The sequence below is a fragment of the Octopus sinensis genome, linkage group LG19 (assembly GCF_006345805.1).
Source record: "Octopus sinensis linkage group LG19, ASM634580v1, whole genome shotgun sequence".
Lineage (NCBI taxonomy): Eukaryota > Metazoa > Mollusca > Cephalopoda > Octopoda > Octopodidae > Octopus > Octopus sinensis.
The window spans coordinates 27,675,927-27,690,130 of NC_043015.1; the positions used below are offsets into that span (position 1 = coordinate 27,675,927).

The 14,204-nt window shown below is 38.9% G+C and overlaps 1 protein-coding gene across 2 annotated transcripts in view; it reads left to right on the plus strand.

Moving 5' to 3' along the window:
• Positions 1-14,204, plus strand: part of LOC118767118 (shootin-1-like) — a 288,093-nt gene that overhangs the window by 166,684 nt on the left and 107,205 nt on the right. For both annotated transcript variants that reach the window (XM_036511177.1, XM_036511179.1), the window contains exon 4: positions 10,993-11,047. In XM_036511177.1, coding sequence (XP_036367070.1) covers positions 10,993-11,047 — 55 coding nt within the window. The remainder of the gene's footprint in view (positions 1-10,992; positions 11,048-14,204) is intronic.

The following is a 14,204-nucleotide window of genomic DNA, read 5'->3' on the forward strand; positions in this document are numbered from 1 at the left end:
TTGTGGTTTGCCTGACTTCCTACTTATTAGGACTTTGGTTTCAGCTAGGTTGACTCTGAGGCCCTTCGATTCTAATCCTTGTTTCCACACCTGAAACTTCTCCTCTAGTTTTGATAGTGACTCAGCAATTAGAGCAAGGTCGTCAGCATAGAGGAGCTCCCAGGGGCATCCTGTCTTGAATTCCTCCGTTATTGCCTGGAGGACTATGATGAATAGAAGGGGGCTGAGGACTGAACCCTGGTGGACCCTAACCTCTACCTTGAATTCTTCAGTGTACTCGTTGCCAACCCTTACCTTACTTACAGCGTCCCTGTACATGGCTCGCACAGCTCTCAGTAACCATTCATCTATTCCTAGTTTCCTCATTGACCACCAGATAAGGAATCGGGGCACCCTGTCAAAGGCTTTCTCCATGTCAACGAAAGCCAGGTACAGGGGCTTATCTTTGGCTAGGTATTTCTCCTGCAGCTGCCTCACCAGAAATATGGCATCAGTGGTGCTTTTCCCAGGCATGAAACCAAACTCATCCAAGTTGACTCTCTCGCTAATCAGTTGGGTTATGACCCTCTCTGTAACCTTCATTACCTGATCCAACAGCTTGATACCTCCGTAATTATTTGTATATAGAGCGTCACCTTTACCTTTGTAGCAGTTGACTATTATGCTGCTACACCAGTCATTGGGTATGACTCCTTCGTGTATCACCTGGTTAACTATACAGGTGACTAGGCTATAGCCGACACTACCAGATATTTTGAGCATCTCTGCAGTAATTCCTGATGGGCCTGGGGCTTTCCCTCTCTTCATGCTTCTAATTGCCTTAACTACCAAGGAACTGTCAACTCGGATAGCTGGTCCCTCTGTTGGGTCGACATTCGGCAGACTCTCTTTATCCCATTCATTTTCTTTATTCAGCAACCTTTCATAGTGGCGTCTCCAAACCTCTCTCTTTGCATCCTCATTTAGCGCAAGTGAACCATCATCCATGCGAACACATTTCTCTCCTACCACATCACGATTCTCTCTCACACACTGTCTTGCAACACGAAATACCTCAAGTTTTTGGTCCTCATGGCGCAGAACATTGGCAAATTTTTTCTTATCTGCTTCTCCTCTGGCTAAATAAACCTGCCTCCTAGCTTCCCTTCTGGCAGTCTGATACATTTCCCTGCTACCACCGTTCAAGACCCGTTGAGGCAAGTGAAATCAAAATCAAAATCAAAATCAAATCAAAATCAATTCGATGACTGGCATCTGTGCTAGCGGGATGCAAAGAGCCTCATACGAGTGTGATCATTGACAGAGCGGCTATTCAAGTATGATCGTTTCCAGCATCACCTTACTGGCACTCATGCCTGTGCTAGTAGGGTGCCAAGAGCACCATCCAAGCGTGATCGTTGCCAGAGCAGCCAACTGGCTTCCATACCCTTGGCATGTACAAGGGCACCATTCAAACGTGATCGTTACCAACGTCGCTTTACTGGCACCTGTGCCAGTGGCACATGTAAAAAAGTTTGAGCGAGGTCATTGCCAGTACCGCCTGACTGGCCCCCATGCCAGTGGCATGTAAAAAGCACCCACTACACTCTCGGAGTGGTTGGCGTTAGGAAGGACATCCAGCTGTAGAAACTCTGCCAGATCAAGATTGGAGCCTGGTTCACCAGCCCTCAGTTAAAATCGTCCAACCCATGCTAGCATGGAAAGTGGATGTTAAACGATGATGATGATATTACTGCTTAACTGATACTGATTAGCTAACAGTACAAGTATCAGTGGTCAAGTGTATAAAAATATACTTAACCTTAGCTTAGTAATAAAAATTTCTAGTTTGAGCCATCAGGTATCATGTAGACATCCAAGGATAAGATACTTGATGACCAGTAGGAATCAAACTGATCAAAATGTTGCATTGATTTGAATATTAAAAGTTATTGTCATCTTTAAAAATGAGGTCAGTAATCTTTCAAATTATTAGCTTCAGGTATAATTACTGTAGCCTTGCAGATAATAATGGTTGTTGACAGCTGACACTTTCCATCATATCCAGCCAAATGAGCTGAGAGTTTTCATCTAATAATGATAATAATCCTTTCTAATATAGGCACAAGGCTTGAAATTTGAGGGGAGAGGGAAATAACATCGACCCCAGTGTTTCACTAGTACTTAGTTTATCAACCCTGAAAGGATGAAAGGTAAAGTCAACCTTGGTGAAATTTGAACTCAGAACATAAAGATGAATGAAATACTGCTAAGCATTTTACCCGGTGTGCTAACAATTCTGCCAGTTCACTGCCTTAATAATAATAATGCTAATAATAATACTCTCTATTATAAGCACAAGGCATGAAATTTGGGGGAGGGACCAAGTTGAATACATCAGTGTTTCACTGGTACTTAATTTATTGACCCCAAAAGAATAAAGGCGAAGTTGACCTGGGTGAAATTTGAACTCAAAATGTTGTGACAGGCACTAATTATTTCATCCAGCATGCTAATGACTCTTCCAGCTCACCACCTTAATAATAATAATGATAATAAAGGTCTCAGAAAATGACAAAGCAACCACACTCTGGGATATGCCAATACATACAGATAGCAAAATCAAGGCTAATAGACTGGACGTAGTTGTCAGAGATCACCAAGAAAATAATGCCTTCTGATCAATGTATCAAGACCAACAAATGGCAATGTATCTCTAAAAGAAATGGAGAAACTCTCAAAATACAAAGATCTGGAAATAGAGGTAACCCACATGTGGAGCCTAAAAGCAAACAATCCCTGTAATAATAGGTGCATTAGATATGATTAAAAAACACTCAGACAAATACATAGCCAAAACAACAGGACTTACTAATGTATATAACATATAGAAAATAGCACCACTAGTCACCACGCACATCCTACGTAAAGCACTTTCAATAATGTGAAATAAGTGCACCCCAACAAACCACAGCATATACCCAAGGCACACAGAGCTTTGGGTATAAGCTAAACACAAAAGAAATAGACCAAGTGAAATCCCAACAATGGCTGAAAAGCTCAAGACTCAAAGCAAAGACTGAAGGATTTTTAATTGCAGCAGAAGATCAAAGCCTCCCTCCCAGAAATTACCAGACACACACAATGAAGAAAAATACAAGTAACTGCAAAATATGTAGTCATCAGAAGAAACAATAAATCATATTGTCTCTGGCTGCCCAGTCCTGCCTAGGAAGTAATATATTCACATACATGACAGAGTTGGGATCTATATATGCTGGAAGCTATGCCAACACTATGGAATGACAACAGAAAAACGATGGTATAGGTACATGCCAGAAAAGATCTTGGGAAATGGCAAAGCAACCATACTCGGAGATATGCCAATGCACACAGATAGAGAAATCAAAGCTAATTGACCAGATGTAGTTGTTAGAAATCACCAAGAAAATAAATGCCTTCTAATTGATGTATCAATATCAACAGATGACACTGTATCTCTAAAAGAAATGGAGAAACTCAAAATACAAATTTCTGGTAAGGTGACTTTGTGCTAACCCAAATGTGGAGCCTAAAAACAGAAAGAATTCCTATCGTAGTAGGCACATAAGATATGATTAAAAAACATCCAGACAAATACATAACTAAAATACCAGGACTTGTTAATCTACATAACATGCAAAAAATAGCACTACTAAGTATCATGCACCTCCTACATAAAGCACTTTCAAAACAGTGAAAATAAGGGCACCACAACAAACTACAGCACATATCCAAAGCACACCTAGCTGTGCTGGGCAGTGTGATGGAATTATGTAATAAAAATAAAATTATTGAATAGTAATAATCTTCTACATTTGCAAACTGTTTTTCTTTAAGGAATAGTTTTTATTCAGAGAAACAAAAGGAAATTGTAGAATGTTTAGTTAACAGTTTGGCCAGGAGAAACAAATTCTGTGTGGACAATTCCTATCGCATTGATGAAACAATTCACCATCGTCTTGATATAGGACTTCACTTGACACACTTTTTTGAGATGTGGTGACATTGAATGCTTCCATTGATTTGATTGCTGCTTTATTTCCAGGTTGTAGCCATAGTGTCCACTTTCATTACTAGTGATGACTTTTGAAGAAAGGTCCAGATTAACTTCCAGCTGTTCTTTCAATTCACGACAAACATTAATAAAAGAACACAAGGAAAAGAAAATAGTTTTCCCTACACACAAGGAGGCAACAAAATACAAAACAGAAACAAACTACACTAATACACTGATCTCATATGGCAACATAGCAAAAATGGTCAAAGAGACAAAGAACAACATAGAAACACAACTACAAAACATACTAAAGAAGAAATGGAGAGAAAAATCACTCCATGGCCAATACCCAGCAAGGCTTGACAGGGAAGAAGTGAGCACAGGTAAAAACTAACAAAAGCTCAGAATTAAAAGCTGAAACAGGGGGACTGATTCTCACTGCACAAGACCAATGCCTGACTACAAACAACTATAAAAGCAAAATAATGAAAACAGGTCAAATGCAGAATGTGCAACCAGCACAATGAGTCAGTTGAGCACATCTTTTCTGGCTGTACAGTCCTTACCAAATCTGAATATATATATATAAACATGAATGAGTAAATAGTTATATCCATTGGACAATATGCCAACACTACAACATAAAAACTGATAATAAATGGTATAAGCATGTGCCGAACAAGGTACATGACAACAACCAGGCCACAATCATATGGGATGTGTCTATTCAAACTGACAAAGAAATAAAAGCTAATCATCCTGAAATAATAATCAAGGATTAGGAAAAAAGCACCTGGTTACTGATAGACATCGCAGTCCCTTCTGACCAAAGCTCAAAAAGAACTGGAGAAATTGTTAAAGTACAAATATCAAGTATGCCTCTTAGGAAGAGGAAAGATTATCAGAAGGGTTTTGAGCATTTGAAAGATTATTGAGAACTTGTGAATATCTAAGGCTACAGGTAGTAACCTGTTACCCCCATAAATTCTACCAGGAATAACACCAAACCTTAGTCAAGTTGAATGATAATAAACGGGTAAAAAAGTAAAGACCCTCTTCAGTTATGAGTGACCATGGGATTGCACCTAGAAAGTTACCCTCCAAGGCACAAGTCTGGTAAGGTTGTTTATGGAAAATCAGCAGTTGCCCATGCATACCAGCCTCCTCTCTCCACACCACTAATATTGACAAAGGCCAGTACAGCTTGGCACCAGTGATGTCGCAACTAATTTCTACAGCTGAGTGAACTGGAGCAACATGAAATAAAGTTTCTTACCCAAGAACATGACTCACAGCCCCGGTCTAGGAATCGAACTCATTACCTCATTATTGTGAACCTGAACTATAAGCACTGAGCAATTCACCTTTACTTAATGATAAAAACAACACCAACAATATCAATAACAACAACAACAATAATAATAATGGTGATGATAATAATAATAATAGTGCCGATGTTGACAAAGCCCTTACTCATCAATGGTTAGTGTCTTCTGGCTTAAAATCAGAAACAAGAAGGGTTTATCATACGAGGGACGTTCAATAAGTAATGCCCCTGACCCACTTGCAGTTGTTTGATCTAGCTGAAATTTTGCATGTGCAATTATTTATATCTCTATAGATTAAGTAGCAAATTACAGCTCTGAATTAATTGTGGTTTCTGGTTTACAGGTATTTGAACTGAGTCAAGTGTGAAATGGAGCCTGTTGAGTGTCAAGCAGTGATCTGGTTTTTGTATTTGAAAGGACGCACACCACAGGAGACTTTTGATGAAATGAAAGTAACTTATGGTGATGATGCCCCATCATATGACCTTGTAAAACGCTGGCATCGGGAATTCAAACATGGTCGGAACTCTGTGGAAACAGCTCCCAAATCTGGTCGCCCCCCTTCTGCCACTGATGAGGCATCTGTCCGTCAAGTTGAGGCTGCCATTTTGGAAGATCGACGCATAACTATTCGCCAAATAGCCCATGAGGTCAAGATTAGTACTGGGTCTGTGGAAACTATCATTCATGACCATTTGCATATGCAAAAGGTGTCTGCCAGATAGATTCCCAGGTTGCTCACACCTTTCCAGAAGCAAGAACGTGTTGAGTGTTCGAGGACGAATTTGGAGATGTGCCAAGAAGATGAGTCAATTTTTCTAAAGACTGATTACACAGGATGAAACCTGGGTCCATCACTATGATCCAGAGATCAAAGCCCAGTCAATGCAGTGGAAGCACCGTGACTCACCTCCTCCAAAGAAGGCAAGGGTACAGCCCTCCGCTGGTAAGGTCATGCTCACAGTCTTCTGAGACCAGGACGGAGTAGTGATGACAGATTTCCTATTATGCGTCACTTTTGAGGAAATTAAGAGAAGCTATCAAAATCAAGAGGCGGGGCAAGATCAGCAAAGGCATCCTCCTCCTGCAGGACAATGCTCCGGTCCACAACTCGCGTGTCGCCAGATCAGAAGCACAGGTGTGTGGCTATGAACTCCTCCCCCATCCCCCCTACTCTCCTGACCTTGCACTCTCTGATTTTCACCTCTTCCCAGCCATGAGGTTGGTTTTGAAAGGAAAGCGTTTCCCAGATGATGCAGCCTTGATTTCTGAAGTCACGTCATGGTTGGAGGACCGAGCTGGGGTCTTCTACAAAAACGGTCTCCAGAGCTGCATCAAACGATGGGAGAAATGCGTAACTCTGGGTGGTTCCTATGTAGAAAAAGACTAATAACTGTGCCAAGTTTCGTTGCTCTACTGCTATGGGAACCCAAGATCAATGCCTACCTACAAGGAACTACCAGGCCAACATATTAAAAAACAGCAGTAGCCCAACATGTCATGTATGTAAACAACAAAATGAAACCATTGATTATGTTTCTCCATGTGCAGTCTTCTTGCACCCACAAAGTATCTGAACAGGCATGATAGCGCAGCATAGTATATTCACTAGACCTGCCCCATGATAAAAACTGGTGGGAACACAAACCACCTCCAGTTTTTGAAAATGATCACATCTCACTCCTCTGGAACTTCTCCATTCAAAGTGACAGAAAGATAGATGTGAATAGGCCAGACATTATATTGAAAGACTTCTGTTAAAAATCATGCCTCCTCAATTGACATAAATGTATCTGTCAAGAACTACCAAAAACTGAGCAAGTATAAAGATCTTGAAATAGAAATTGGCAAAATGTGGAACCTCAAGAGTAAAACAATACCTGTTGTCATAGGTGCCCTCGGAATTAAAGAAAAAGGGGTTTATTCCTACCTAGCTCAGATATCAGGAAACCCCAAAACAGCAGAAATTCAAAAGATAGTGCTCATGGGAATTGCTCATATCCTACGTAAAATACTGTCTATGTAATCTCAAATTTTAAAACAAACTTTAAATTTTTTAATATTCTCTTCAACATTCTCTAGAATAATACTATGTACAAAACCTAGGCATAACATGACACCCTAGGCATAACACCTACATGAACTTCCAACTTGTTGTCTCTTGAGGTCTCTGGGTGAGACTTGGAGTCAACTTGTACAAATACAAAGCAAAAGTCAAACATATAATAATAATGATAATAATAATAATAATAATTTCCTTAGCAGTACCAGTTGTTCTTTATAGCTTCAATGTGCTTAACTGGAATACCAGTGGAATAATGAAAATTGACAGAAAAATCCGCAAGCTACTGACTTGTAATAAGATGCACCATCCAAAGGCAGACGTGGATCGCCTTTACCTTCCCAGAGTTCAGGGAAGTTGAGGTTTGATCCAGCTTGAACTTACTTACAAAACTACCACAAATACCTTGAAGCAATCAATGACTGGATGCTAAAACTTGTTGAAAAATACGAAACATCGAAAAAACTTCACTCTATTCTCAAACAGAGCAAAAAATTCACTGCTGATTGATCAGGGTGAAGGGAATACGCTAACTTCAACTGCAAAGAAAATAAAATTAATTGCAAAGACAAAAGCACATGAAAATTTAGCTAGCAGATGGGAACAGAAACCTCTTCATGACAAGTATGTGGCCTGTAGCAAACAAGCTGATGTCGACCAGAAACACACGCACCAATGGTTACGAAGCTCAGGGCTAAAAGCAGAGAGTGAAGGTTTCATATTAGCTGCTCAAGACCAAAACTTATTAACCCGGAACTACCAAGCCCATGTGATAAAAAATGGAGCTGACCCAAAATGCCGATTCTGTAACGATGAGATTGAAACAATAGACCGCCTAATCTCAGGGTGTAGAGTCTTAGTACCTGCAGAATATAAAGCAAGACATGACAGAGTCGGCCAGTATTTAAATTGGACAATATGTCGGTATTATAAAATCAAAACCGCTGACAAATGGTATAAACACTATCCTGAAGTTGTGACTGAGGGAGAAAATGTGTCGATTCTATGGGACATCCCCGTACAGACCGACAAAACTATAAAAGCTAATAAACCGGATATTATTATAAAAGATCAGACAAAAAAGAGGTGAGTATCCCTTGCGATCACAATATAGCGGTGAAAGAATTTGACAAGATTAGTAAATATAAAGACTTGCTAATAGAAATTGAAAAGATGTGGCATCTCAAGGCGACTTCAGTACCAGTGATTGTAGGATCTCTAGGAATGATAAAAAAATGGTACTGAAACCTATTTGAAAATGATTCCAGGCTTACCATCCCTACAGGAAGTGCAAAAAATCGTATTAACTGGAACGGCTCATGTACTGAGAAGAGCATTATCACTGTGAAAACAACATCCATCCATGAATTTATTTATTTATTTATTAATTTTTAAATACATATTTTATCTGTGAATTTGCGTGTGTAATCTGGGAATGCATACAATGAGCTTCTCTGCCCTAGGTGTGTGAAAAACACTCGGCGAGAAACGGAAGAAAACTTGAAGAAAGAAGGAAAAAACATAATAATAATGATGATGATGATGATAATGATAATAATAATAATAATAATAATAATAATAATATAATAATAATAATAATCAGCTACACTGAGTGCATATCACAGTTCCAGCAAAATCAGTTATTCTCTAATTACCAGGAGAAATACAGATGATAATACACCTCCTGAAGCAGAAGAAACCCACCAATTTTGGGATAACATCTAGGAGCAAGAAGTTTCCCACAAACACAGTGCTGACTGGATTCATTCTATGAGCCCCAAACTCCATCACCTGGGGGCTCCACGATAAGCCCATGTGTGCATAAAGACCATGTCATTGCACAGGTATCAAAACTGCCAAACTGGAAAGCAGCAGGGTCAGACAGAATTCAAGGTTACTGGCTCAAGTGGTTTAGGTCAACACACAAGAGAATTGCATTGCAATTAAACAATTGCCTACAGAGTAGTACAGTTCTGGAGAGGATAGTAGAGGGGAAAACAACATTGATAATGAAAGATGGTCAAAGGGCAATAAGGTGGGCAATTACCAACCCACTGTTCATCTTAACCTCCAATGGAAAGTATTAACAGGTATCATTAAAGAGAAAACAAAAAGGATGCTGAAAAGGATCTAAGGACACCAAGGACCACCTTCTGATAGACAACGTTATAATGAAGAACTGTAAATGGTACCAAAAAAACTTATGCATGGCGTAGGTAGACTTCAAAAAGGCTTACAGCATGTTGCTGCATTTGTGGATTTTGGAAACACTTGACACATGTGGAATAGCTGAGAATGTGTGTGCACTGATTAAGAACAGCATGCCTAGTTGGAAAACACATCTTTCCTGTAATAACCAGCACTTAGCTGAGGTAACAAGCAAAAGAGGTATCTTCCAAGGAGGCTTTTGTTCACCTATGTTATTTCTTACTCCTTTCTGTACTCCTACACAAAGTCAACGTGCACTATGAGCCAAAAAAGAAGGGGCTTCATCTCAACCACCTTCTCTTCATGGATGATTTAAAATTGTTCGAAAAAACAGAGCCTGAAATGGAGAGGCTAGTTGACACTGTGCAAATGTGCAGCAAGGATATAGGGATGGAGTTTGGTATCTCGAAGTGTGCGGTGCTTACTTTGAGGTGGAGGGAAAAGAGTAACTTGTAGGGGCATAGAATTGATCTTTGATAGATTATTGCCAGGAAAAAATACACATAAAGGAAAGGCAAAAAATACATTTGAAGGAAATACAAAAAATATTATAAAACCTTTCAAAGTAATTTTTTCGAAGTTACTTTTAAAAATTACAAAAATGTTATAGAAGGTCGGGAGGTTGGCTGTGTAATCAAAAGATTAGGTAACATGATGTATTTAATTAAAGGACAACATTCAGAACATAACAAACACCTTAGCCAGTTAAAGGTGAGACATACAGAAGAACAAAGGGTAATACCAATGGAAGTCTTCTATGATGTGTTTGAAGTACCAGCAGTGAGAGATATTGAACCCCATATAACTAGCTTCAGAAAACGAAAACAGGCTCGATATCTGGAAGTAATACCTAAACGAAAAAAGTATTAAATTTTCAAAAAAGAAAAAGAGTGCTAACAAAGAGTGCTTTGTACAGTGAAAAGATTAAAAGTGCTATGTGCAAGGAACAATATTACCTTAAAAGTCGGGCAACAACTAAGATACAACAGCTAAAAAAAAAAAAAAGAGGGGGAGAGGTGCTGGAAAGAAAAAAGAAAAATAAAAGAAATTTCACTTTCTGACAGTAGTTGAAATCTCAAAAGAGATGTGATGAAAGATAAGTAAAATATAAATGGTCCAAGTAAAGTATAAATAGTAACAATCCGAGTGAGTTAAAAGGTTCAGAGTTTGGAGTCGAGTGAAGTTCATGTTAGTTCACAGTGAAACCAAAAGTTGCTTAGTTCACAAGGAATACTGATATGTTGATTTGTAAAGAGATTTTTTTAGTTTGTTACATTGTTTTAACTGTTGTCTGGTTATCTTATTTATTGTGTGTAACAATTATGTTACAACACTTATATAAATTCTTATATTTCACTTCCTTTTTTTTTTTACAGTGACTCTTCAAGTTGGATATCATAAAGTAGCACAGACCCAAAGCCAGATATTAAGGTTAATTGTTATTTTCTATTTATAAAGTACAATATTGTTTTGAATTCTTTGAAATATCAATAAATTTAATATCATATACTTCCTATCTAATTTATTAGCATACATTTTTTCTACTTTTAACTTGCATACTGTTTGTGTATGAAGGTTATATACTGTAATGTATATGTAATGTGTATGTATATGCAAGTATATATAAGCTTAGTTTTATCACTTTCTTTGCTTTTTGATTTCTTAAGCCAACCTTTTACAATGTTTTAATGGGAGTTTGAATCTTATGCCCACTCTGTTATTATTGATATTAATCAAACTAGTCATCTAGCACCACCACCCCTACTGTGTTTAGGTCTGAACTTTTGCATGCATAAACTTTGTTGTTAACTTGATCAACAAGAACAACCAACAATAAAAGCAACACTGCAAAAGATTTTTATCTATACTTCAAACAACCTATCCCCACCCCCAAATTTGTAAATACGAATGAATACACACCTGGTTTTCCTTAGGGTATGCATTAATTTCTAACTACAAACTGCAGCACTAAATGTTATTCTAAGTCAATTAACAATTAGTGCATAATGAAGATATTGCTATAGTGGTCACAGTGAAAACAGTGTTACTGAGTGCATAGAAAAATGGACTCTTAATTACAATATACACTAGAAGTTCAAATTTAACATAGGCATGGCATTTTTCTTTTGGCTTCAGTTATATTTTAACTCATTTGAAATCTAAGCGACACCTGATCTCGAAATACATGTATGTGCATATGTACACTGGCCATTGGTAAAATTTCTGTGTTCTTGCTTTACTTACATCCCTCTCTTCAATGATAGTATACTGGCCATTGCTAAAATTTGTATGCATCTTGTTTTACTTATGTCTTGCTGTTTCCATGTCTCTCTCCCCAATAATAGTAAACTGACCATTGCTTGTCCACAATGTGCCCGCCCATTCTCACTCCCACCACCTATACCAGAAACACCTACAGGACTCTGCCTCACTTCTGTACCAGAAGACTTGCAAGCCTTCGTCCCTCCTTCCCTACTGCTAACAATCACCCATACTACTACATGCATCAAAAGGTGATATGTTACTTAGGAAATTATTAGTAAATTAACAAACCACCTACCTCTTTCTCCCTATATATAATGGACTAACCAATAGCAGACCATTTATATAATTAATAAATTTATACATTGGCCTATTTATATTTGCAGCAGTAATGCTTATATTTACAATGCTACTCACTACCAACAGGGACAACAATTTTAACATGTTTAAATGGTGGTATGTTAAAACAAGACCAACTGATGTGACATGTCTGTTACCAAACGATCACTGAAACCGTCTTTTCAGGTGTCTAATACCATCTCTCCTGCCCATGTTCCCTCTTGCATCCCTTACCCAGTTCTCAGGGTTGGCACTGTTAATGTAGGCACATTAAAAAGTAGGTCTAGTGAGATTGCCGAGCTGCTTGAATGGACGTATGTTAATGTATGCTGCATCCAAGAGGTAAGGTGAAGAGGAGCTTCATCCAGGTTCCTCACAAGCAAGACACATAGGTATAAAATCTTTTGGAAAGGTAACAGTGATGGGGTAGGTGGTGTAGCCATACTTCTTGCAGAGAAATAGGTGGATAAGGTCATAGAGGTAGTCAGAGTGAGTGATAGAGTGCTTAAGCTCAGGTTAGTCTTGCAGAATAGCATAGCATCAATTATCCCTTCTTATGCCCAACAAGCAGGCTTACTATATGAACAGAAGGACCATTTTTATGATATTCTCCTGCAGTCTACCTCTAAAATGATGACAAGGATCTCCTTTTTTGGCTGGGGACTTCAATGGGCATGTCAGACGGCAGCCTGATATTTTCTATGGTGTACATGCGGACCATGGAATTGGTTCACGAAATGAAGAGGGAACAAGGCTGCTGGAGTTTTGCGATGCAAATAACCTATTGATCTGCAACACCAACTTCAGGAAGCCGCCCAGCCACCTGATAACCTACCAACCATGTGGCTACATCAGCCAGATTAATTACATTCTCTCCAGGGAGTAGGATGCATGGTTGCTCTTAAATACAAAGACCCTCCTTGGTGAAGAATATATTCCCTAGCAAAGACTAGTCATTAGTGAATTTAGACTCCAGGCCAGAAGGATGCCAGAAAGCAGACCAATCTGGAAAAGAAGGATTTGGAATCTTAAAGGCCCTTTATATGGTCAGAGATTTAGGGATATCCTAATTGAGAAATTTGATGAGAGTGAGGAGGAGCTACAAGCTTATGACATAGAGGGCAACTGGGAATTCCAGTGTGACAGCTTGCTGAGTGCCACAAACTAAATCTGTGGATGGTGTGAAGTTCCAACCAGACCTAGAGTAATGTAGTGATGGAATGATGTGGTAGACAAGGCCATTAGAATAAAGAAACAGGCTTAGAAGGACAGGAAGAGAGGCAGTAGTAGGGAACTGTATCAGATAGCCAGGAGGGAAGCTAGGAGACAGGTATATCTAGCCAAGGGAGAAGCAGAAAAGAAGTTTGCCTATGTTCAGCAATGCGAGTGAGGACCAAAGAACAGAAGTGTTTCAGATTGCAAGACAGTATGTTAGAGAAAACTGTGATGTCATAGGAGAGAAATATGTCCACATGAATGATAGTGCAACTTGCATTTAATGATTCTGCAAAGAAAGAGGCTTGGAAATGAATGTGGAGAATGAATGGGAGGAGGAAAGTCTGCCAAATCTTGACCCAATTGAGGGACCAAATCAACAGTACCTTGATAGATTAAGGATATGAAGACAGGGAAAAACCTCTATGCCTTCCCTGCTACACACCCAGAAGAGTTTGTACCTCTGTTCCATGCCTGTAATTGAAGTGTCTAGTAGAGACTTCTTTCCTTTTCACCTCTTGTACACAGTACACATCTATGTATCTGCACTCAAACATTTCAACAATCTCACTTGACTGGTCTTTTGTTGAGCCTTTATTCAACATGGCAACCCTGTGGAAGCAGACTTCAGAAGAGTGGGAAGTATTTGGGATATTGGTTTAAATTTTTAAGAAGATACAACACCTGTAATTAGGTAATGAATCTTATGAAAATAGCTATTTATTTCTCAATTACTTACACATTCCTTCAATCCTGTCAAGGGGGCATCAAT